Source organism: Bufo bufo, chromosome 1 (assembly GCF_905171765.1).
Source record: "Bufo bufo chromosome 1, aBufBuf1.1, whole genome shotgun sequence".
Classification (NCBI taxonomy): domain Eukaryota; kingdom Metazoa; phylum Chordata; class Amphibia; order Anura; family Bufonidae; genus Bufo; species Bufo bufo.
In genome coordinates this window covers 767,839,486-767,864,013 of record NC_053389.1, presented here as the reverse complement: position 1 = coordinate 767,864,013, position 24,528 = coordinate 767,839,486, and the positions used below count along the sequence as shown (strand labels likewise).

The window sequence follows — 24,528 nt, the reverse complement described above, 5'->3', positions numbered from 1 at the left end:
TGTGGGGTGGCATAATGTATGGGTAGCGGAACCTCTAGTCTTCATTTCGGATACACCAGATGGTGGGCTGTTTTTTGACAGGACAACACCAGGCCAAATGTTGCTCGTGTAGCAAATTTTCAGAGAGGATCCCAGCAAATTCTGGGTGGGATATATGTAATCCACACCCAGAAGTAGCCATTCTGGACTTTGTTTGGGGTGTGTCTGTGCATAATGACCCCAAATCAAAACAAATGTTGGTAAGAATGCTTTACTCAGCAATTTTCATCAAAGTGTTACCATAAAAAGTTCCTGCATCACTACAGTGTGTTCTATATACCGACTCTGATATTTACTCTCCATGTTTTGTAGAAGAATTGATGGTTTTATCTTCTCTTCCACTGTGTTCTTGTATCTCCATTATGAAGAGAGACAATTCTGTATAAATGTCACCTGGTTACTAACATCCTAGGTACATTATAAGGTGAATGTGAATGTGGCCCCTGCTGTGATCTGTAATAGTGATTATATTCATTCTTTACAGAAATCCTCAAATCCTACAGGTATTAAGTTTTTATCTTCTATACTGATGTCCTCAGTTAAAAAATTGCTGAATACAGATGAATATTGGATATTAACCACCTAACAGTTTTGCCTGAGCTCACTTCGGGCTTTGGAAAATGCACTTGAAGGGGTTGTCCAGCCATTATTATTGATGACTTATCATCAGGATAGGTCATCAATATCTGATCTGCACCCCCGCCCATCAGCTGTTAGAAGAGCAGGCGGCGCTCCATGTGAGTGCTGCTTCCTCTTCATTACACTGCACTTTGTCCAGTGTAATACAAGTACCCACTTCATTCAAGTGCTTATAATTACACTGCGCCACTGCTACAGGGGAAACAAGACATAGTGTGATGACGAGGATTGGCGGGGGAGCCCGGTGTCGGACCCCGCCGATTAGATATTGATGACCTATCCTGAAGATAGGTCATCAATATTACCTGCTGGACAACAACTTTAAGTGTTCTGCCTCAGCACAGCTTGAGGAAAACGAGAAAGAGGAGGGAGGACTTCTTTAACTGCTGATATCTCTGGATTGTTAGCAGCTGGGCCTGGTCTTGTTTGAAAGCTGGCATTCAAGACTAGAATAACAACATCAGCAGGAGATGTCGCTGTTAGAAATACAGCCAAGAATAAACTCTGTAAAATGTGCTTTTACTTTCACTTTCAGAGGCATTCACCGAATCCTTATTTCTAACAGCGATATCTTCCCATGTAGTAAAGAAAATGCAGTGGTTCTGGTATTTTTTGAAAGTTTAGAATGCCAACTTTTAAACAATACAAATATCTCTAGCTGCTACCAAATCAGAGAAATGAGCAGCTAAAGCATTCTGGAGGAGGAGGGGGCAGTTGGGGAGCTGATAGCCTGCAGGAGTAAAAAATGTAAATAAAAATATATAGAAATTTGGCATTATTATCATTTTACATCTGTGGATGACGCACTTATGGAGATATCTGTGGAGGGCACCTATGGGGGATATCTGTGGATGACACATATATAGCATAAGATGCTATATAAGTGCCCTCCACAGATATCCCCCATAAGTGCCCTCCACAGATATCCCCCATAAGTGCCCTCCACAGATATCCCCATAAGTGCCCTCCAGTAAGTAAAGTAATGTATTAGTGGGGGGGAAGGGAGGAGGCAGGGACACTTGCGGTGGGGCTGGTGCACACACCGGGGGCAGCTCCTACCTTTCTTCTGCAGGACATTTCGCTCCTCTTGGACCTGAGTGGCGGTCTCTTTACCACTCCTCACATGGCCGGTGTTCTGCTGAAAGTCCACCGCTGCCCGCCCTTCTGCTGCTGTGCGCAGCGTGACATCTCACCCTCCGTCATGCGCCTCCTGCCCCGCCTGTCTGCTTCATTCATAAAGTGGAAGGAGCAGACAGACGGGGCAGGAGGCGCATGACGGACATTTTGCAAGCTTGAGCGGCGCGATATGACTGCGCGGCCGCCAACCCGCCAGCCCGAACCAAAGAGCCGCATCTAAGGATCAAAAGAGCCGCTTGTGGCTCGCGAGCCGCACTTTTCCGACCACTGCTATAGTGCATTGCATTTTAATGGCGGCATGTAAAGTGTTAAACAGCCCGGATCGGCACTCCTGCCGGTCCGGGCTGTTAGAGCAGGGCTGCAGCTTTCATGTGCAGCGTTCATCCATGCAGCGCTTAGGTTGGGCCGCCGTAAAAAAAAGCGGCGGCCCAGCCTAAGGCCCCGTTAGTTACCGCCGTAAAAACATGTATGGGTGGTCACTAAGGGGTTAAAAGTTATGACTTCTGGAACACAAAGGGGAAAATGTTACTGGTCCTTAAGATTAAATTAATTATGTCACTAAGGGACGAAAAATGCAATTGTGTCCCATGAGTTGTGCGCCAACAGGATTTACTTCAGACACATAATAAAAATCTCAAATAAGAAAGTTACATTTTTGGGAGGGTTTTTCCAATTTTAATGTGACTGTTAGGAGGTTAATCTTCTTTACCATGAACTCGTATGTTCTCTTTTTACTTACAGAAAGTAGAGCAGAAACTTAATATGTAATGATATGAGGAGACCAGTGAAATACAGCCCTGAGCGGCACATGGCTCGTCAGTGGAAATAAAACCAGGCACACAACGATATAGGGGGGAACAGAGAATTTTATTGTATTTATAATTTTATTAATGATGGGACAGATGATTTGGTGTAAATACCAAATCAAAGTCAAGGATATGTTAGATCCATTGACTTTTATTGATTCAGGGGAAGGCGAAAAAACCCCCTGTAGGGGGAAAAAGTCCTTCCCGACTCCGCTTAGGGCAGTCAGACTATTTCCCTGGATCAGATATAATCCAGAGGAAGGCGAAAAAACCTCACTGAGCCTCAGCCATCAGCTTCACATGAGGAAAAACTCCTTCCCGACTCCACACATGGCAGTCAGATTAGTCCCTGAATCAATTACTAAATAATCTGTCCACAAAAGGTGGTCTGAATTGTACTTTTGATTAGGGGAATGGCTGAATTGGGGGAAGGGCAACTGTGTTGATCCACAGGAAGGTGAGAAAAAAAACCCTTTATGACATTTGCCAATCTGTCCTGATCTAAGGGGAAAAACACTCCTTCCTGACTGCAAATATGGCAGTGGGCATATAGTCCCTGGATCAAATGCCCGTATACTTACTCACAGTCATCCAGCGCTGATCTGTGAGATCCAGGACCAGTGTCCTCTCTCATCAAGTGTCTTCTAGAAGATGTTCTTTTTCTTCAGCCCAGTGCCAATCGCAGGTCCTGTTGTCATAGTTCTTCATGGTCTTCACCCTGTAGGATATATGACAGGATGAATCAGTACAGATACCACAAGATGTGGTATAATATATAAAGACTGAGTGCTCATGTGAAGATGAGGGATTGTACACAACCATTTAAGGCACATGATTATATTTTTGGTCCACATCTGAATGTATTTTTTGCAGATCACAGGCGGATCAATCCTTATGGGGTCACAATAAATGCAGACAGCACATGGATGTCATCCGTCTGTCCGCATCCATGCAGCCGTATGTAACCCTGCAAAAAATACAATAGAACATATCCTATTCTTCTCAGATTTGTGGATAAAAATAGTAATTTTTACAATATGGCGGGACATACGGAACGGGAAAATGCCGGTATCCATGTTTTGTGGACCGCAAAACACATTTGGTCGTGTACATGAAGCCTAATGGTCAGAAAACTGAAGCTACACATTTGGAGCACCTTAAATCTTGAATCATTAGGAAATTCATACAGCTGTATAGGAACACCACTTATTTCCAGCTATATACCTGGGTCTGTTCTTCTGTCCGTCTCCAGGAGCTCAGGAGGACATCTTGCTCTGATGACATTAGAGCGGGTGGAGGGTTTACCGGGTGACAAATAAAAACCCTCTGAAAATGGCCTGATGTTTAGATGGTAAAGGTCCCTTCTTGGCCGCTGCTGCCTCCATTGTGCCCAGGTTGAATTGCCTGGCACAGCGTTGAGGTGTAGATGGCTAAAAGCAAATAAATAGATGAAAATGAGGATATGATCATCACAAGCGGTCACAGACCTGATATGAAGCTTCTGCTGGTAGTATTATCACATATAATATGATCACCTTATGTACTCATCCTCCACCATAATAAGATATAGTCTTTCTGGAGGAGTATAAAGCATCTTACATGCCATCTTACTCATTCAACAACTATCGATGTGGGCGTGGTTTATTGGTTTGGGGGCGTGGTCAGTGAGGTCCGGCTTTCTGAGGTGAAGCCAGTAGCCACCCTATATCAAGCCCCTGACATTGAGAATCCTATACAGTATATAACGTGTATGTAGAGCAGGGAAGAGCTTCTCTTCATGTACTTACTACAGGGATGTGTGGTGGGGCCATCCGAAGGGCTTCCACAGAGACCCAGTCAATATGCTGGAAGAAATGATGGCCTCGGATGTTCCCGTGGACTCCTAAGCGCTTGGCAGGATCTCTCCGGAGGAGCTGAAAATGAGGAATGTAATTATAACTTAGTGACTATAACGACTGATGAACACAATGACCAATCAGACTCCAGATCTTACATTTGCAGAGGCTAGCTGGGAAACGAAATCTGCAATCTGATTGGCTTCTTACATTTTCAGAGGCTAGCTGGGAAATGAAATCTGCAATCTGATTGGCTTCTTACATTTTCAGAGGCTAGCTGGGAAATGAAATCTGCAATCTGATTGGCTTCCCTGGGCGACTTCTCACTTGTCTTCTCTTGTAGTAGTTTTGATACATTTTGCCTAATGTTTATTCTGTCTGAATGCTGGACTCAGGCTGTAGTGTCAGCAATGGGAGATTTTAGAAATCTGTGGCTTCTTGTTACATAAACTCCGAGGGGTGGACTAAGTGTGTAGACATGTCCTCAGTACATTAACTACACGTACCAGGTTCTTACTTTAAAGGGAAACCAATTATCCATTAGGTCAGTAATTCCCAAAAATGTTACCATGGGAGAATAGAAATGATATTTCCCTGCTGCTCCGATGTAACCTGGCTCCAGGGCAGTCCTTGGAGCTCTTGGCAGACATTTGTGCTATTGCTGAGTCTGTGCTGGAGAAGTTGTGGCTCCAGCATCCTACTCGGCATCCTCTCTGGTGGAGACCAGTGTTGTCACCTTGTATACTACAGAAGTGCTGGTTGTGTATTGCTATCCTGAGGGGCGACCCCTCCTGAACACTACAGTGGTGAGTATTAGTGAAGGAGATCATGGTGCACTATGGGGCATTGTAGGGGGAGATGTCTCCTATCACAGGTTGTCATGTAACATTGTATACAGTACAGTAGTGTCATGTAGGAACATACTGACCTTTTTAATGATGTCTTTAGCGCCGGAGCGTGTTTTGTCAAACAGTGCAGGTTGGTAAGTGCACTCACTGGTGAGCATTTCATTTAAGATGACACCAAATGAATACCAGTCCACTCCGATGCCATACTCCTCCTTAGCCAGCATCTGCCAGAAAGGAGAGAAGAGTGACTACACGGCTTATACTATAAACCCGCACTGTAGGTGCCCCGGCTGTGGCCATTGCTGGCATAGCGTAGTATTGGGTCACACAAGGTGTTTAGCTGAATGAGGACAAGATGTTCTGCCTCCATCCAGCTGCAGATAAACTGTAACCACAAAGTCATCTGCTGCTGTCAGGGCACCTCATACACTCTGTAGAAATAAGCATGAAAATAACTATTTGCAATAATACAGAAGTATTGCTGTTAAGAGAACACCATAAAAAAACAAAAAAAACATCTCAACGCCAGAATTGCTGTTTTGTTTTTTGTCACAGGGGCATGGTCAGCCACCCATGAATAATTTATCTTTATTTGTGACAGTTTTCTGGTACATTTGAAGCCAGAAATGTACGGACGCTCGGAGATGTCGTAGATTTTTGGTTGGGACATGGACTGCAGGAGCAACAGGAGATATCAAGACCGGCGCAGAAAGTGCGAGTCTTGATAACTCTTCCCCTGTGTCTGTAAAAAGGAATGAGTTAAGATGAGGCATTCATCAATACATAATGATCTGAAAATGAATGATTAATAATAAGAATAATTACCATTATTAAATGGATTTCTGGGTTCAGAATATTCATTATCTTTCTTCAGAATAGGCCATCAGTATCCGATCAGTTGGGGTCTGACTCTCGACATCCCCACCAATCAGCTGTATGAAGGGCCGGGCGCTACCTGCAGGTTATTACAGCCTTGTCCCGTTCACGTCAATGAGAAGAAGCTACAGTAGCCGGCATCAAGTAGGTGGCGTGCAGTAATCAATGAGGTAGAGCTCAGACCATCAATGAGGACCCTTCAAACAGGTAACAGGTGGGGGTGCCAAGAGTCGGACCTCCACCAATGTGATATTAATGGCTGAAGCTGAGAATATGCGACCGATATTCCAAACCTGGAAAACCACTTTAATACAAATGGAATGGTGGAAATGAGGAAACCCCCTTTTTCTCACCTCAGGAGCCACATAGCCCTTTGTCCCAGCATATTCGGTGGCTGTGCGGTCTCCAAGCATGTTGTCAAGTGCGAGACCGAAATCCGTGATCTTAATATGGCCCGTCTCAGCCACCAGGATGTTCTCGGGCTTGAGGTCTCTGTGGATGATTCCCTTCGAATGGAGAAATTGGATCCCACACACGAGCTCAGCGGCATAGAATCTGTCAGAAAAGTAACAAAATGAATATAATGTGAGGATAACACAGAAGACTGTTAGACATTCTTACCAATCAGTAAAATAAGAGGCAAAATATATATCTTATCACTGTCAACTGAGGAGGCAATTTCTTATTGCCAGGGCTGCATGGTGGCTTCACATCCCTCACCCCATTAATCAGCTCAGCTATTGGAGGAAACCAGTTCTAGTCACATTCTAGGACAGGTTGCTTGTGACCATTGACCATTCCCAGTAGAACCCCTTTAATACCTGGGAATGTGACTAAGGCCTCTTTCACACTTGCGTTGTTGGGATCCGGCATGCACTTCCGTTGCCGGAGGTGCCCGCCGGATCCGGAAAAACGCAAGTGTACTGAAAGCATTTGAAGACGGAACCGTCTTCCAAATGCTTTCAGTGTTACTATGGCACCCAGGACGCTATTAAAGTCCTGGTTGCCATAGTAGGAGCGGGGGAGCGGTATACTTACAGTCCGTGCGGCTCCCCGGGCGCTCCAGAATGACGTCAGAGCGCCCCATGCGCATGGATGACGTGATCCATGCGATCACGTGATCCATGCGCTTGGGGCGCCCTGACGTCACTCTGGAGCGCCCGGGGAGCCGCACGGACGGTAAGTACACTGCTCCCCCGCTCCCTACTACACTTACCATGGCTGCCAGGACTTTAGCGTCCCGGCAGCCATGGTAACCACTCTGAAAAAGCTAAATGTCGGCTCCGGCAATGCGCCAAAACGACGTTTAGCTTAAGGCCGGATCCGGATCAATACCTTCCAATAGGCATTAATTCCGGATCCGGCCTTGCGGCAAGTGTTCCGGATTTTTGGCCGGAGCAAAAAGCGCAGCATGCTGCGGTATTTTCTCCGGCCAAAAAACGTTCCGTTCCGGAACTGAAGACATCCTGATGCATCCTGAACGGATTTCTCTCCATTCAGAATGCATTAGGATAATCCTGATCAGGATTCTTCCGGCATAGAGCCCCGACGACGGAACTCTATGCCGGAAGACAATAACGCAAGTGTGAAAGAGCCCTAAGGCTTCTTAACATCACACGGGGGAGATCTGTTCTCCTGTATGTCTTTTCATATCAGATGGAGGATCAGAGCCCAAGGAAGAGGGGGGACATTCCCTAACATTTCTTCAATCCTTCTTTGGTAGAGAAGAAACGGGGGAGCAGATCTCATCAGTGTGATGTACATGGGGCAGGACGCTGTATCTAATATTTCATGGCATCTTCTGACCGTTTAGCTGAGGTTTTGTATCCAGCCTTACCTTGCACTGGGGATGTCAAGCCGCCCCTTCATCCTCAGGAATTGATCAAGGTCCCCGCAGCTCATGTATTCCAGCCCAAGTAGAACAAGCATCTGTGACATAGAAGACGCCACAACTGAACCATCAGATCACATTTACACATTTACTGTACAGAATATAGCAGCGGCTTCTGTAATCCTTGAAGGGATATTCCAGTTTCATTGAGTAATGGTTATTCTTTGTATATAGTGAAAGATTATACAGTTTTATAATCTTTCTGTATCAGATTGTCAGTTATGATCTCTGCTTGCAGTTATTGAATAGGAACCTTCAATGGTTTCCTGTAGCTGCTATAAATCTGTCCTGGTCCTGTGATGGAGACATGGTGGACAACCCTTAGGTCCCATTCACATGACCACATCCTTTTTTCCAGACCGCAAACTGCAGATTTGCCAAAAACGGACACCGGTCCTTCCACGTGCTTCTGAGTCTGTGCAGCCATGCCTCAAAAGATGGCACACGTCCCCTCTTTAGCCGCATCTTGCAGATCGCGGAGCGTATGAGTACGCACCCGGAAGCAGAGAGCACACAGCCATTGTATGTGTTTTAATGGAGTTTTAAATAAAGCATTGGTCATGTATGCAAACAACCTCTTCATTCACATGAAGGGGGACTCAGGGACCCCTGTTCTTCTTATAACTGGGGGTCCCTGCAGTTCTACCAGACCCATTCGCTCTGACATGGATAGTCATTCTGTCAGGTCTTACAGTGAAGGGTCTTGGGTTCTCCAGCGACTGCTGCTGGCCCCTTTTATACTGATTGGGTTATGAGTGGAGACATTTGATAAAAGTGAGGTTGTCAGTAGTGTACCTTGGTCTGAAATGCAAAGGCCGCGTGGACAAGGAAGGGGCTCCCAGATGCCAGCTGTAACACTCGGTGCTCCACCAACACGTCCGCCTCATCACAGTCGGCAAGCATGGCTCTCTTGCTGATGATCTTCACAGCATACTTCTGATGGTTAGAAGTGTCCTCAGCCAAGATGACCTTTCCATAACTTCCCTGCCCGAGCACATGATGGAATAATAATCTCTCCTTGATGTTATCGGAGATTGTGCTTCTAGAGCAGGTTGGCCGAACACCACTGTCCTCAACTGGGGGGGAAATAATAGAAAAACAGGAGAAGACATTTAAAGGGATATTCCTATCTGAGGCATTAATAATGAATCTGCATTGCCAAACACAGAGCTGGGCTATCTCCAGCAGTTCCATAGACTTGGAATGGTGATAGGTGGGGGACTATATTATTCTATTTAACCACTTAAGGACGACCTCCATAGTGACCAGGCCCTTTTTTACAAATCGGCACTTCACAACTTCAACGGTTTATTGCTCGGTCATGCAACTTTGCACCCAAATGAATTTTACCTCCTTTTCTTCTCACAAATACAGCTCTCTTTTGGTGGTATTTGATTGCTGCTGAGATTTTTCGTTTTTCTGATATTAATCAAAATAGACCGCAATTTTCTCAAAAAAAGTGTATTTTTAACTTTTTCAGGTAAAATTGTTCAAATATGACTACATTTCTATACAAGTTTGTGTCAGAATTTATTGTGCTACATGTCTTTGATAAAAAGAAAAATCCAATAAGTGTATATTTATTGGTTTGCGCAAAAGTTATAGCGTTTACAAACTATGGTACAAAAATGTGAATTTCCGCATTTTGAAGCAGCTCTGACTTTCTGAGCACCTGTCATGTTTCTTGAGGTGCTAGAATGCCAGGATAGTATAAATACCTCCCAAATGACCCCATTTTATAAAGATGACACCCCAAAGTATTCGCGGAGGGGCATGGTGAGTTCATGTATGATTTAATTTTTTTTCACAAGTTAGCGGAAAATGACACTTTCTGAGGAAAAAATAAATAAAATAAAGTTTCCATTTCTGCTAACTTCTGGCGGACTCACTATGCCCCTCAGTGAATACCTTGGGGTGTCTACTTTCCGAAATGGGGTCATTTGTGGGGTGTGTTTACTGTTCTGGCATTTTGGGCGGGACTAAATTGTGAGCAACCTTGTAAAGCCTAAAGGTACTCGTTGGACTTTCGGCCCCTTTACGCACCTAGGCTGCAAAAAAGTGTCACACATGTGGTATCGCCGGAATCAGAAGAAGTAGGGCAATGTGTTTTGGGGTGTATTTTTACATATACCCATGCTGGGTGAGAGAAATATTTCTGTAAATTGACAACTTTGTATAATTTTTTTTTAAAAGTTGTCATGTACAGAGATATTTCTCACACACAGTATGGGTATATGTAAAAATACACCCCAAAACACATTGCCCTACTTCTTCTGAGTACGGCGATACCACATGTGTGACACTTTTTTGCAGCCTAGGTGCGCAAAGGGGCCCAAATTCCAATGAGTACCTTTAGGATTTCACAGGGCATTTTTATGCATTTGGATTCCAAACTACTTCTCACGCTTTAGGGCCCCTAAAATGCAAGCGCAGTATAAATACCCCACAAAGGACCCCATTTTGGAAAGAAGACACCCCAAGGTATTCTGTGAGGGGCATGGCGAGTTCATAGAAGTTTTTTTTTTTTGGCACAAGTTAGCGGAAAATGATTTTTATTTTTTATTTATTTTTTTCCTTTCAAAGTCTCATATTCCACTAACTTGTGACAACAAATAAAATTTAACATGAACTCGCCATGCCCCTCACGGAATACCTTGGGGTGACTTCTTTCCAAAATGGGGTCACTTGTGGGGTATTTATACTGCGTTGGCATTTTAGGGGCCCTAAAGCGTGAGAAGTAGTTTGGAATCCAAATGCGTAAAAATGCCCTGTGAAATCCTAAAGGTACTCATTGGAATTTGGGCCCCTTTGCGCACCTAGGCTGCAAAAAAGTGTCACACATGTGGTATCGCCGTACTCAGAAGAATGGGGTCACTTGTGGGGTATTTATACTGCCATGGCATTTAAGGGGCCCTAAAGCGTGAGAAGAAGTCTGGAATCCAAATGTCTAAAAATGCCCTCCTAAAAAGTACTCATTGGAATTTGGGCCCCTTTGCGCACCTAGGCTGCAAAAAAGTGTCACACATGTGGTATCGCCGTACTCAGAAGAAGTAGGGCAATGTGTTTTGGGGTGTCTTTTCACAAATACCCATCCTGTGTCTGAGAAATATCTCTGTAAATGACAACTTTTTCCATTTTTTTATACAAAGTTGTCAATTTACAGAGATATTTCTCTCACCCAGCATGGGTATATGTAAAAATACACCCCAAAACACATTGCCCTACTTCTGAGTACAGCGATACCACATGTGTGACACTTTTTTGCAGCCAAGATGCGCAAAGGGGCCCAAATTCCAATGAGTATCTTTAGGATTTCACAGGGCAGTTTTACGCATTTGGATTCCGTGAGGGGTATGGTGAGTTCATGTAAGATTTAATTTTTTGGCACAAGTTAGTGGAATATGAGACTTTGTAAGAAAAAACAAAAAAACAAAAAAAAAAAACAATTTCCGCTAACTTGTGGCAAAAAAAAAAATCTTCTATGAACTCACCATGCCCCTCAAAAGTGATCTTTATAGCGCCGCACCGATTTTACTGTGTTTTTGCAGTGATCAGAAAAAAAAACATTTCTGTCACTGCGGTGGGGCGGACTGAACGCAAGTGTGCGCACAAGATCAGGCCTGATCGGGCGAACACTGCGTTTTTTGTAGAGCCTAAGGTGACCCTAATGTACTGATATAGATCTGATTGCGATCAGTCTTGATCACTTACAGATACTATATAGTACTAGTGCTGATTAGCGACAGTGATGACGCTAATCAGCGACTAATCAGTGACTGCGGTGCGGAGGGCTGGGCGCTAACTACCTAACAAGTAGCTAACTAACTGGCGGTGATAAGGGACCCTTAGGCCCCATTCACACGTCCGCAATTCTGTTCCGCATTTTGCGGAACGGAATTGCGGACCTATTCATTTCTATGGGGACAGACTTTGTCCCGCTCGGATCCGGAATTGCGGATCTGCACTTCCGGGTCCGCACTTCCGTTCCGCAAAAATATAGAACATGTCCTATTCTTGTCCGCAATTGCAGACAAGAAAAGGTATTTTCTATATAGTTCTGAGGGTTAGGCAATGTGCGGATCCGCAAAATGCGGAAAGCACATAGCCGGTGTCCGTGTTTTGCGGATCCGTGGATCCGCAAAACTCATACGGACATCTGAATGGAGCCTTACAGGGGGGTGATCAGGGAGTCTATATGGGGTGATCAGGGGTTAATAAGTGACAGGGGTTAATAAGTGACAGGGGTGTGTGTGTGTAGTGTAGTGGTGATTGGTGCTACTTACAGAGCTGCCTGTGTCCTCTGGTGGTCGATTCAAGCAAAAGGGACCACCAGAGGACCAGGTAGCAGGTATATCAGACGCTGTTAACAAAACAGCGTCTGACATACCTTTCTGATGCGATTATTTTAACATCTACAGCCTGCCAGCGAATGATCATTGCTGGCAGGCTGTAGTATAACTTCCGAGCAGCGCGCGCGCGTTCACACAAAATCTCGAGTCTTACGAGATGACGCCAATAGGCGTCATTGAGACCTGAGAGAGCCGCCGCACTGACGCCTTTCGGCATTAGTGTGACAGCAAGAGGTTAATAGCATCTAGCACCCATAGATAAATACCGACTCCGACCAGACTCCAAAATAAATACAGAAAACAGACCCCCTAAATAAATACAGACCCCAGGCCAAGTACCTTAACCCCTTAAAGGGGTTGTCTCACTTCAGTACAGTAAGTTGCATTTACCATGTAGAGAAAGTTAATACAAGACACTTACTAATGTATTGTGATTGTCCATATTGCTTCCTTTGCTGGCTTGATTAATCTTTCCATCAAATTATACACTGCTCATATCCAGAGGTTACGACCACCCTGCAATCCAGTATAGGTGGCCATGCTTGCACACTATAGGAAAAAGTGCCGGCCTATCCGGACTCCTGCAGTCCCAGCCACCAGAAAGGCCAGCACTTTTTTTCTATAGTGTACAAGCATGGCCACCTCTGCTGGATTGCGGAGTGGTCATAACCTCTGGATACGAGCAGTTATATTGAATAAACAAAAATTTCTTTGCATCAAGATTTTCTGACAGCCACAACTTTTTTATATTTTAGAGCTGTATGAGAGCTTGTATTTTACAAAATTAACTATAGTTTTTATTGCTACATTTTGTGGGTACATACAAATTTTTTGTCACTTTTTGTTAATTTTTTTGGGGGTGGCACAAGATGACCCAAAATGGTGAATTGGGTGTTTTTATTTTTTCTTGTTAAGACAATCACCTCCTTTGAAAAATATCTTGATATTTTAATACCAACCCCTTTAACCCTTCCTGACATGTGACATACATATACATATTTGGCAGTGGAGTGTATAGGGTAGACGCCATACACAGTGTGTGTCAAATGTTTAATAAAAGGTTTCAAAACATTTAAAAAATATATGTTAAACAATGATTTTTTTTTCACATTTATCATATGAAAATGCAAACAATACCATATATTCATAACTGGTATCACCATGTCTGTAAACTTCCAACCTATTAAAATATCCCATACAGTGAACACTTAAAAAAATACACAATGTAAGATTTGATGCTTTTTGGTCACTTTACCTCCCAAACGATGGAATAAAAAGTGGTCAAAAAGTTGTATGTTTGGTACCAATAAAAATTAAAGTCTGTTGAATAAATACAAAAGTTCTGGGTTTTAGAATATTTTATTTTGTACATGTAGTAAACACATATATTTAGTATCACCATGACTGTTTTATGATCCCCATAAAAACAAAAACTTTGTAAACTTGCAGACCAGACCCCTGAATACGAATCCTGGAGTTAATACTCGCCCCATAATATATATAGACCTCAAACCACCTAAATAAATACAGTTTTCAAAGCTGCTGCAGAACAGCATTACACAGCTCGGATGCTGCAGACCTCCTCCCAGTCCATTACTGGGGGCTCTTTCCCACTTACATATTCAGGTCAGTATTGGGGTCAGTATTTGTGATTCTAAACCCAGAGAGGAGCCTACACAGAGAGGAAGGATCATGGAAAACTCTGCATTTCTTATGTATTTTCTGTTCCTGGGTTTGAATTACAAAAATCCTCATGTGAAAGTGGCCTAAAGAAAGAAGTTCTGCAGCAGCTGCAGGGTGTATCACAAGAAGCAATGCACTTCCTAGAATACATTATTAGGAATATTAGAAGTCACCTTGGAGGTCAGTGAGGTGTAGACATGGGCTCGGCATGTGGCCTTGTACATTTCTATGGACTCGGAGCTCCTGACCACTTCTAACCATTCCTATTAGGGGCACATTGCTCCATGTATCAGGATCACTCCTGTGCATGCAGGGTTGTTACAGTGTGTACTGTACACACTATGGGCTGCTGTTTATGACAGCCTGTATTCTATCCATGCACAGGCTCTGCTGACAACTCATACCGGACACTATTGGGGGGATTAGAAATAATTGCTATAATAACATGAAATGCTTAAGATTGGACTGTGTATGGCCTAATTCACACTTCACTGCCCCAGCCCTGTATCTAAATACCCTGACCAAGACAGAATGGCTTTTTGTCGCTTCCATGGAACTGAGCACCCAGTATACATGGCGGCTAGCACCCCTCCCCCCCCCCTAATAATCCCCCAGCTGTAAATGTGGAAGCCCCTTCCTTCTGCTTGTCTCAGGTCTCAGCGCTACAGATCAGATTAATGTAAAGTTATTACAAAGTGTCCAGGACGTATAACTTGTGTATTCCTGTATGTGTGCATCTACCTGAGACTCTCTGGTCCTCCTGCTGGTCTTCTGTCTTCACCGTGTCGTCGTCCTCCTTCTTGATCAGGGACTTCTTTGCTCCTTTGGAAGAGATAAGGATGAGTTTTCTCTTCTTGGCACATTTGGGCTCTTTACTCACATCTTCTTTCACTTGAATGAGCTGATCCTTAGGAGACGTCTTCTTGGAGGAGCTGGATGGTCTTCTCTTCTTCCTCTTCTTGCTCCTCTTGGGTGTCTCCTTCTCTTCATCCGCTGAGGTCAGGATGGTCCGTCTCTTCTTCCCTCCTTTCCTCCTGATGAGAGTCTCCTCTTCTTTCTCCATCACCTTCTGCTCATCAGCCGATGAGTCAGGAATTCCTCTTCTTTTCTTCGCTCCTCTCCTCTTCATAACAATCTTCTCTTCCTCCGAATCCATTGTAGCGCTTTCCATCCGGTCAGCAGATACAGGTATGTCCTCCGTCGCCAGTCAACTCTAACTGCCACTTCCAACTGCCACCTACCATTCAGATGCGGGCACCACAGTTGCCCTGGTTACACGGTTGTGATGTGAGCAGGAACTGACCAATAGCGTTCAGCCATTTCTGCCATTTTTTTTTTTTTTTTTTTTAATACTTATTGAAAATACATTTCTTCTATGAATGTAATGGATTTAAGTTTCCATTTTTCTTAGATTTTTAGGGAACTCATTGGAAACTTATCAAATGAAATGTGCTGCAAAGGTGGAGCAATAATCTGCATTATAAAGATGACCATAAACTACATGTGCCATATTTATGAAATAATCTGTCTCTAGGATAAATCTCTGTATTGTCCTGTTCTTCTGTTATTCCTCCTGGAAATCTATGAACAAATTAACCCTTTCAAGACCAAGCCATTTTTGACCTTCGTGACCACGTCTAATTTTGCAAATCTGACCTATGTCACTTTATGTGCTATTAACTTTGGAACGCTTTTACTTAGGCCTCATGCACACGACCGTTGTGTGCACCCGTGGCCGTTGTGCCGTTTTCCATTTTTTTTCGCGGACCCATTGACTTTCAATGGGTCCGTGGAAAAAACGGAAAATGCACCGTTTTGCAGCCGCATCCGTAATCCGTGTTTCCTGGCCGTGAAAAAAATAGGACCTGTCCTATTTTTTTCACGGCCAACGGTTCATGGACCCATTCAAGTCAATGGGTCCGTGAAAGAACACGGATGCACACAAGATTGGCATCCGTGTCCGTGATCCGTGGCCGTAGGTTACTTTTTATACAGACGGATCAAAAGATCCGTCTGCATAAAAGCTTTTTCATAGCTTTACTCAGAACCGACAGTATATTCTAACACAGAGGCGTTCCCATGGTGATGGGGACGCTTCAGGTTAGAATATACTAAAAGCGTAAAATAGCTTTACTCAGAACCGACAGTATATTCTAACACAGAGGCGTTCCCATGGTGATGGGGACGCTTCAGGTTAGAATATACTAAAAGAACTGTGTACATGACTGCCCCCTGCTGCCTGGCAGGTGCTGCCAGGCAGCAGGGGGCAGCCCCTTGCCCTGTAGTTAACACATTGGTGGCCAGTGGGGCCCCCCCCTGTAGTTAACACATTGGTGGTCAGTGCGGCCGACCCCCCCTCCCTCCCCTGTAGTTAACTCGTTGGTGGCCAGTGGGCCCCCCTCCCTCCCCTGTAGTTAACTCGTTGGTGGCCAGTGCGGCCTCCCCCCCCCTCCCTCCCCTGTAGTTAACTCGTTGGTGGCCAGTGGGCCCCCCCCTCCCTTCCCTGTAGTTAATTCGTTGGTGGCCAGTGGGCCCTCTCCCCTCCCTCCCCCTCCTAATTAAAATCTCCCCCCTATCATTGGTAGCAGCGGAGTGTACCGATCGGAGTCCCAGTTTAATCGCTGGGGCTCCGATCGGTAACCATGGCAACCAGGACGCTACTGCTGTCCCGGTTGCCATGGTTACTTAGCAATTTGTAGAACCATTATACTTACCTGCGAGCTGCGATCTCTTTTTTAGGACGTTAGATGGATTAGAATTTTAGAAGCAATTCTTAAAATTTTTAAGAAAATTAAAAGGAGCGCCATATGGTTTTTGGAAGGCAGATTTTGCTGGACTGGTTTTTAGATGCCATGTCCCATTTGAAGCCCCCCTGATGCACCCTTACAGTCGAAACTCCCAAAAAGTGACCCCATTTTGGAAACTAGAGGATAAGGTGCCAGTTTTATTGGTACTATTGGTATTATTTTGGGGTACATATGATTTTTAATTGCTCTATATTTTGGCACCATATTTATTTTTTACAACATTCATCTGACAGGGTAGATCATGTGCTATTTTTATAGAGCAGGTTGTTACGGACGCAATTATTTAAAATGTGTCTACTTTCTCTGTTTCAGTTTTACATAATAAAACATTTTTGAAAAAAAAAAATTGTTTTTGTGTCTCTATTTTCTGAACGCTTTATTTTATTTTTTTTCTGCCGATCGTCTTGTGCAGGGGCTCTTTTTTTGCAGAAATAATTGACGTTTTTATTGGTACCATTTTGGGGTACATTTGATTTTTTGATCATTCATTATTACACTTTATGCGGTAAGGTGACCAAAAAATTGGTTTGTTTTGGAACAGTTTTTATTTATTTATTTTTCCAACGTTCACCTGCGGGGTTAGGTCATATGACATTTTTATAGAGCAGATTGTTACGGACGTGGCAATACCTAATATGTAAAATTTTTCTTATTGCCGGCATTACTGGACTGTACGCTGTCCGTGACAGCAGCAGTTCAGGGGCAGAAGCTTTAATCCAAGCGCTTTGCAGCGCTTGGATTAAAGAATTGCCATGACGTTTATATACTTGCTATCTGCATGGGGTATGTGCAAATAGCACGTATATAGCCGTATGGCCCAGTGAAGAGGTTAATAAACGAGTGTTACTATTCCTCTTGTCAAATGGTTGTGTCCCTAAACAGTTTTATAGTATGGACAAGGGGAATAGTAAGAACAGTTGTCAATTGTCAATAGCTGGAGCTACACAGAAACTTTTTGTAGAACTACTGATTGATTTTGTTACATTTTAAATCTTATTACTTAAAGGGGTATTTCTACCTGGGACATTGATGACATATCGCTAGGACCCACTTTTGTCTCCAGAACGGGACCTCCAAGTGAACAGAGATGTTGGATCGGTTACGTCTGACAGTCCCAAATGTTTCAGCCCACTTGCTCGGCTATTTTCGGAACTCCCATGTCATTAAATCGAGAGCACTTCACAGTCTGCATGGCATGCTGTCCTTCATTTTGGTGGCCAAGTTCTCTAGACAAGATCGGATCCCAGAGGTGGGACCCACATCTATCGGTTTAAGTCTGGCTGAACCACTCAAGGACATTCACAGAGTTGTGCCTAAGCCAGTCCTGTGCTGTCTTGACTGTGGGCTTATGGTCATTGTCTTTATTGGAAGATGAATCCTCAGCCAAGTCTGAGGTACAGAGCACTCTGGATTGAGGTTTTCATTAAATGGGTTGTCTCTCTTCATCAAGTGGCATTTATCACGTAGAGAAAGTTAAGGCACTTACTAATGTATTGTAATTGTCCATATTGCTCCATTTGCTGGCTTAATTTTTCATCACATTATGCACTGCTCGTTTCTATGGTTGAGACCACCCGGCAATCCATCAGTGGTGGTCGTGCTTGCACACTATAGAAAAAAAGCGCCGGCCTCTCTGGTGGCTGGGACCATGAGAGCTTGACCATGAGTGCTGTATACCACTGAGGCCAGTGATTGGTTACAGCAGTCATGTACGGTATACAGGCGTGTCACTGCAGCAGCTAAAACATTATGAGGCACATTTATTAAGACCCGTATTTTAGACACCGGGTTTTAATAAATCCCATAGCTGGCAGTGGTGAAGAGGCGCCGGTGTCTTCATACCGTCGACAGATCCTCAGTCAGTTGTTAATGTAAGACAGCCTCCCGCCCACACCTCGCCCACTTTCTTAGACCTGGCGTGAGCAGGGAGACGTCACAGACTGCGGCGCAATCTGCACCTGAAATACGCCTAATAAAGGCATATATTTAAGCTTAGTAATGACCCACTATGTCCCAGCGGCAGCGTGGTGGACAGAAGAGAGCCGTGGTGCTGGATCAAATAGTGGTCAGGAAAGTGAGTTTAAGTGTTTTTGTTTTTCATTTTTATTTTAATAGCCTCCCTGTAGTTTGCCCTTAAAAATTTGAACTTGGGCACCCACTTTCAAGCTCAATACCAAGATACAGTAACAGAACCAACCTGTGTGTATATAGATACCGTAACAGAACCAAGCTGTGTGTATATATATTGTAACAGAACCAAGCTGTGTGTATAGATACAGTAACAGAACCAGGCTGTGTGTATAGATACAGTACCAGAACTAAGCTGTGTGTATAGATATAGTAACAGAACCAGGCTGTGTGTATAGATATAGTAACAGAACCAAGCTGTGTGTATAGATACAGTGACAGAACTAAGCTGTGTGTATAGATACAGTAACAGAACCAAGCTGTGTATATAGATATGGTAACAGAACCAGGCTGTGTGTATATAGATTTAGTAACAGAACCAGGCTGTGTGTGTATAGATACAGTACCAGAACCAGGCTGTGTGTATAGATACAGTAACAGAACCAAGCTGTGTGTATAGATATAGTAACAGAACCAAGCTGTGTGTATAGATACAGTACCAGAACCAGGCTGTGTGTATAGATACAGTAACAGAACCAAGCTTTGTGTATAGATACAGTAACAGAACCAGGCTGTGTGTATAGATACAGTAACAGAACCAAGCTGTGTGTATAGATACAGTAACAGAACCAAGCTGTGTGTATAGATACAGTACCAGAACCAGGCTGTGTGTATAGATACAGTAACAGAACCAAGCTGTGTGTATAGATACAGTAACAGAACCAGGCTGTGTGTATAGATACAGTAACATAACCAAGCTGTGTGTATAGATACAGTACCAGAACCAGGCTGTGTGTATAGATACAGTAACAGAACCAAGCTGTGTGTATAGATACAGTACCAGAACCAAGCTGTGTGTATAGATACAGTAACAGAACCAAGCTGTGTGTATAGATACAGTAACAGAACCAAGCTGTGTGTATAGATATAGTAAGAGAACCAAGCTGTGTGTATAGATACAGTAACAGAACCAGGCTGTGTGTATAGATATCGTAACAGAACCAGGCTGTGTGTATATAGATACAGTAACAGAACCAAGCTGTGTGTATACATATTGTAACAGAACCAAGCTGTGTATATAGATACAGTAACAGAACCAGGCTGTGTGTATAGATACAGTAACAGAACCAGGCTGTGTGTATAGATACAGTAACAGAACCAAGCTGTGTGTATAGATACAGTACCAGAACCAAGCTGTGTGTATAGATACAGTAACAGAACCAAGCTGTGTGTATAGATACAGTAACAGAACCAAGCTGTGTGTATAGATACAGTAACAGAACCAAGCTGTGTGTATAGATACCGTAACAGAACCAAGCTGTGTGTATAGATACAGTACCAGAACCAAGCTGTGTGTATAGATACAGTATCATAACCAAGCTGTGTGTATAGATACAGTAACAGAACCAAGCTGTGTGTATACATACAGTAACAGAACCAAGCTGTGTGTATAGATACAGTACCAGAACCAAGCTGTGTGTATAGATACAGTAACAGAACTAAGCTGTGTGTATAGATACAGTAACAGAACCAGGCTGTGTATATAGATACAGTACCAGAACCAGGCTGTGTATATAGATACAGTAACAGAACCAAGCTGTGTGTATATAGATACAGTAACAGAACCAAGCTGTGTGTATAGATACAGTACCAGAACCAAGCTGTGTGTATAGATACAGTAACAGAACCAGGCTGTGTGTATAGATACTGTAACAGAACCAGGCTGTGTGTATAGATACAGTACCAGAACCAGGCTGTGTGTATAGATACAGTACCAGAACCAGGCTGTGTGTATAGATACAGTAACAGAACCAAGCTGTGTGTATAGATACAGTAACAGAACCAAGCTGTGTGTATACATATTGTAACAGAACCAGGCTGTGTGTATAGATACAGTACCAGAACCAGGCTGTGTATATAGATACAGTAACAGAACCAAGCTGTGTGTGTATAGATACAGTACCAGAACCAAGCTGTGTGTATAGATACAGTACCAGAACCAGGCTGTGTGTATAGATACAGTAACAGAAACAAGCTGTGTGTATACATACAGGGAGTGCAGAATTATTAGGCAAGTTGTATTTTTGAGGATTAATTTTATTATTGAACAACAACCATGTTCTCAATGAACCCAAAAAACTCATTAATATCAAAGCTGAATATTTTTGGAAGTAGTTTTTAGTTTGTTTTTAGTTTTAGCTATTTTAGGGGGATATCTGTGTGTGCAGGTGACTATTACTGTGCATAATTATTAGGCAACTTAACAAAAAACAAATATATACCCATTTCAATTATTTATTTTTACCAGTGAAACCAATATAACATCTCAACATTCACAAATATACATTTCTGACATTCAAAAACAAAACAAAAACAAATCAGTGACCAATATAGCCACCTTTCTTTGCAAAGACACTCAAAAGCCTGCCATCCATGGATTCTGTCAGTGTTTTGATCTGTTCACCATCAACATTGCGTGCAGCAGCAACCACAGCCTCCCAGACACTGTTCAGAGAGGTGTACTGTTTTCCCTCCTTGTAAATCTCACATTTGATGATGGACCACAGGTTCTCAATAGGGTTCAGATCAGGTGAACAAGGAGGCCATGTCATTAGATTTTCTTCTTTTATACCCTTTCTTGCCAGCCACGCTGTGGAGTACTTGGACGCGTGTGATGGAGCATTGTCCTGCATGAAAATCATGTTTTTCTTGAAGGATGCAGACTTCTTCCTGTACCACTGCTTGAAGAAGGTGTCTTCCAGAAACTGGCAGTAGGACTGGGAGTTGAGCTTGACTCCATCCTCAACCCGAAAAGGCCCCACAAGCTCATCTTTGATGATACCAGCCCAAACCAGTACTCCACCTCCACCTTGCTGGCGTCTGAGTCGGACTGGAGCTCTCTGCCCTTTACCAATCCAGCCACGGGCCCATCCATCTGGCCCATCAAGACTCACTCTCATTTCATCAGTCCATAAAACCTTAGAAAAATCAGTCTTGAGATATTTCTTGGCCCAGTCTTGACGTTTCAGCTTGTGTGTCTTGTTCAGTGGTGGTCGTCTTTCAGCCTTTCTTACCTTGGCCATGTCTCTGAGTATTGCACACCTTGTGCTTTTGGGCACTCCAGTGATGTTGCAGCTCTGAAATATGGCCAAACTGGTGGCAAGTGGCATCTTGGCAGCTGCACGCTTGACTTTTCTCAGTTCATGGGCAGTTATTTTGCGCCTTGGTTTTTCCACACGCTTCTTGCGACCCTGTTGACTATTTTGAATGAAACGCTTGATTGTTCGATGATCACGCTTCAGAAGCTTTGCAATTTTAAGAGTGCTGCATCCCTCTGCAAGATATCTCACTATTTTTGACTTTTCTGAGCCTGTCAAGTCCTTCTTTTGACCCATTTTGCCAAAGGAAAGGAAGTTGCCTAATAATTATGCACACCTAATATAGGGTGTTGATGTCATTAGACCACACCCCTTCTCATTACAGAGATGCACATCACCTAATATGCTTAATTGGTAGTAGGCTTTCGAGCCTATACAGCTTGGAGTAAGACAACATGCATAAAGAGGATGATGTGGGGGCCCAAGTAAATTCTTGCCCAGGGTCCAATAAATATTAAAGACGGCCCTGGAAGCATGGCACCCTATAATGGGGCAGAATCATCGCTGAATCTCCCATTGAAATGAATAGGAAGCTGAAAAAAACAGCTCCATGTAAATGCATTGTTTGTGCATTGTTATGCACAGATCAGCTTTGTATTGAAGCGAACACTCATTTGTTAAAAAGAAAGATGCATCAAAAACCACACAAAAGCCCTATTGAATGACAAGGGTTGCGTTCCTGCAGAAAATCCAAGGGTTCGATCCCAGAAATACATGTCTCATCTGTTATATTTCCAGAGCAACCTAAAAGTGGTTGTTTGGTTTGATTTAAGATGTTATTTACATGAATTATCTATCTCTAACCGACCCCCTGATGAACCCTAGTGGGGAAATGCGTTGTGGTTAAAAAATACCATTGACATCATATTTAACATATAGGGTTCTACAGGGCTAGACAGGGCAGGTACGGGGACAGGGAGATCCCACCATAAGGGATTATCCCTGGGCAAAGGTGTATCTAGGGCTGGCACAGGGAGAGCTACTCCCAGCACCTATTCAAGTGCCCCAGCCTTCCCCTAACCTATATCTATTACCAATCTCATAAGTGCCCGTGTGGAATCTGTCCTATCTATACGGCATCAAACTCACCTATTCACGGTGGTAGCTGGGCGGCATCTTGTCCTCACTTTCCTAAGGTCACCCAGATATCACAGGGTGATTTATTATCTTTTAGATAGAATTAATAAAAGCTATATTTTAAAAAGGGTCTAATACTCTAAGATAATACTAAATCAGATACACTCCTCAACACTAAAATTGAAACACCAAGAGGGACAAGCCTTAAAGTTATGGAAATCGAGGAAGTAGCAGGAGTTGCTAAGATTGGCAAATTATTGGTTTTTCTAGCACCTAGCTCCAATCTATGACATGTAGGGGAAGGGCATAAAAGCCAGATTTAGAGCAAGTTTTTTTAGCCCCATGAAACCTCAAAAGTCATTTGAGATGATTGTGCGTTTTCTCCTGTTCATTGACATGCCACTTAGGGACAGAATCTTTTGAACTGAGAGACTTTGGTTTATCACTCTGGCAGATCACTACACGCCTAGACTGTTCAACGTTGTGTGTCCTGTGGTTGGGCGAATAACTATGAACTGGAATGACAGCAAGAGGTGCACAGAGGCGAACCGCTGCACGGACGGATTGTCTTTAAAAAAAGGCATGTAGTGATCCATTCTGTAATGCCAGTGCAATTGGACATCACATCCCAAGCCTAGGGTTGCAAAAAGTGTCTGCACAAACCATCAGAAGACGTTTGCACGACATTGGGCTTGGAGACAGACGTCCAGCTACAGGTGTTCCATCTTGCTACGCTCTCAAATGCTAGCATGGTGCACAAGAAGATGGCAATGGAGGCTGGAATGGAGGTCTATCCTCTTCATTAATGAGTCCCACTTATGTCTTGGAGGCAACAACAGCCTCTGGAAACCATGTGGACAATGCCATGAAGAGGCCTTCACAAGGGAACATCACACCAGTCCCACTGGTGATAATGATGTGGGGTGGCATAATGTATGGTAGCGGAACCCTCTAGTCTTCATTTCGGATACACCAGATGGTGGGCTGTTTTTTGACAGGACAACACCAGGCCAAATGTTGCTCGTGTAGCAAATTTTCAGAGAGGATCCCAGCAAATTCTGGGTGGGATATATGTAATCCACACCCAGAAGTAGCCATTCTGGACCTTGTTTGGGGTGTGTCTGTGCATAATGCCACAAATCAAAACAAATGTTGGTAAGAATGCTTTACTCAGCAATTTTTATCAAAGTGTTACCATAAAAAGTTCCTGCATCACTACAGTGTGTTCTATATACCGACTCTGATATTTACTCTCC

General features: G+C 43.5%; 1 protein-coding gene across 1 annotated transcript; it reads right to left on the bottom strand.

Moving 5' to 3' along the window:
- Window positions 1-3,254: 3,254 nt before the first annotated feature.
- LOC120987369 (protein kinase C delta type-like) lies at window positions 3,255-15,259 on the bottom strand. The gene is made up of 8 exons (XM_040415891.1): window positions 14,845-15,259; window positions 8,867-9,147; window positions 8,018-8,109; window positions 6,534-6,735; window positions 5,385-5,528; window positions 4,409-4,534; window positions 3,927-4,051; window positions 3,255-3,339 (listed from the first exon to the last, which is right to left on the bottom strand). Exons 1-8 carry the CDS (start codon window positions 15,257-15,259, stop codon window positions 3,255-3,257), a joined length of 1,470 nt encoding a protein of 489 aa, XP_040271825.1.
- Between the last annotated feature and the right edge of the window lie 9,269 nt (window positions 15,260-24,528).

What these genes read in the sequence shown, in the direction of transcription:
- LOC120987369 (XM_040415891.1), bottom strand. Translation starts at nt 15,259, where the DNA reads ATGGATTCGGAGGAAGAGAAGATTGTTATGAAGAGGAGAGGAGCGAAG. An exon ending in GGAGGACCAGAGAGTCTCAG is followed by an intron (nt 9,148 to 14,844) that starts GTAGATGCACAC and finishes TTTCCCCCCCAG; the next exon opens with TTGAGGACAGTGGTGTTCGG. An exon ending in CCTTTGCATTTCAGACCAAG is followed by an intron (nt 8,110 to 8,866) that starts GTACACTACTGA and finishes TCTATGTCACAG; the next exon opens with ATGCTTGTTCTACTTGGGCT.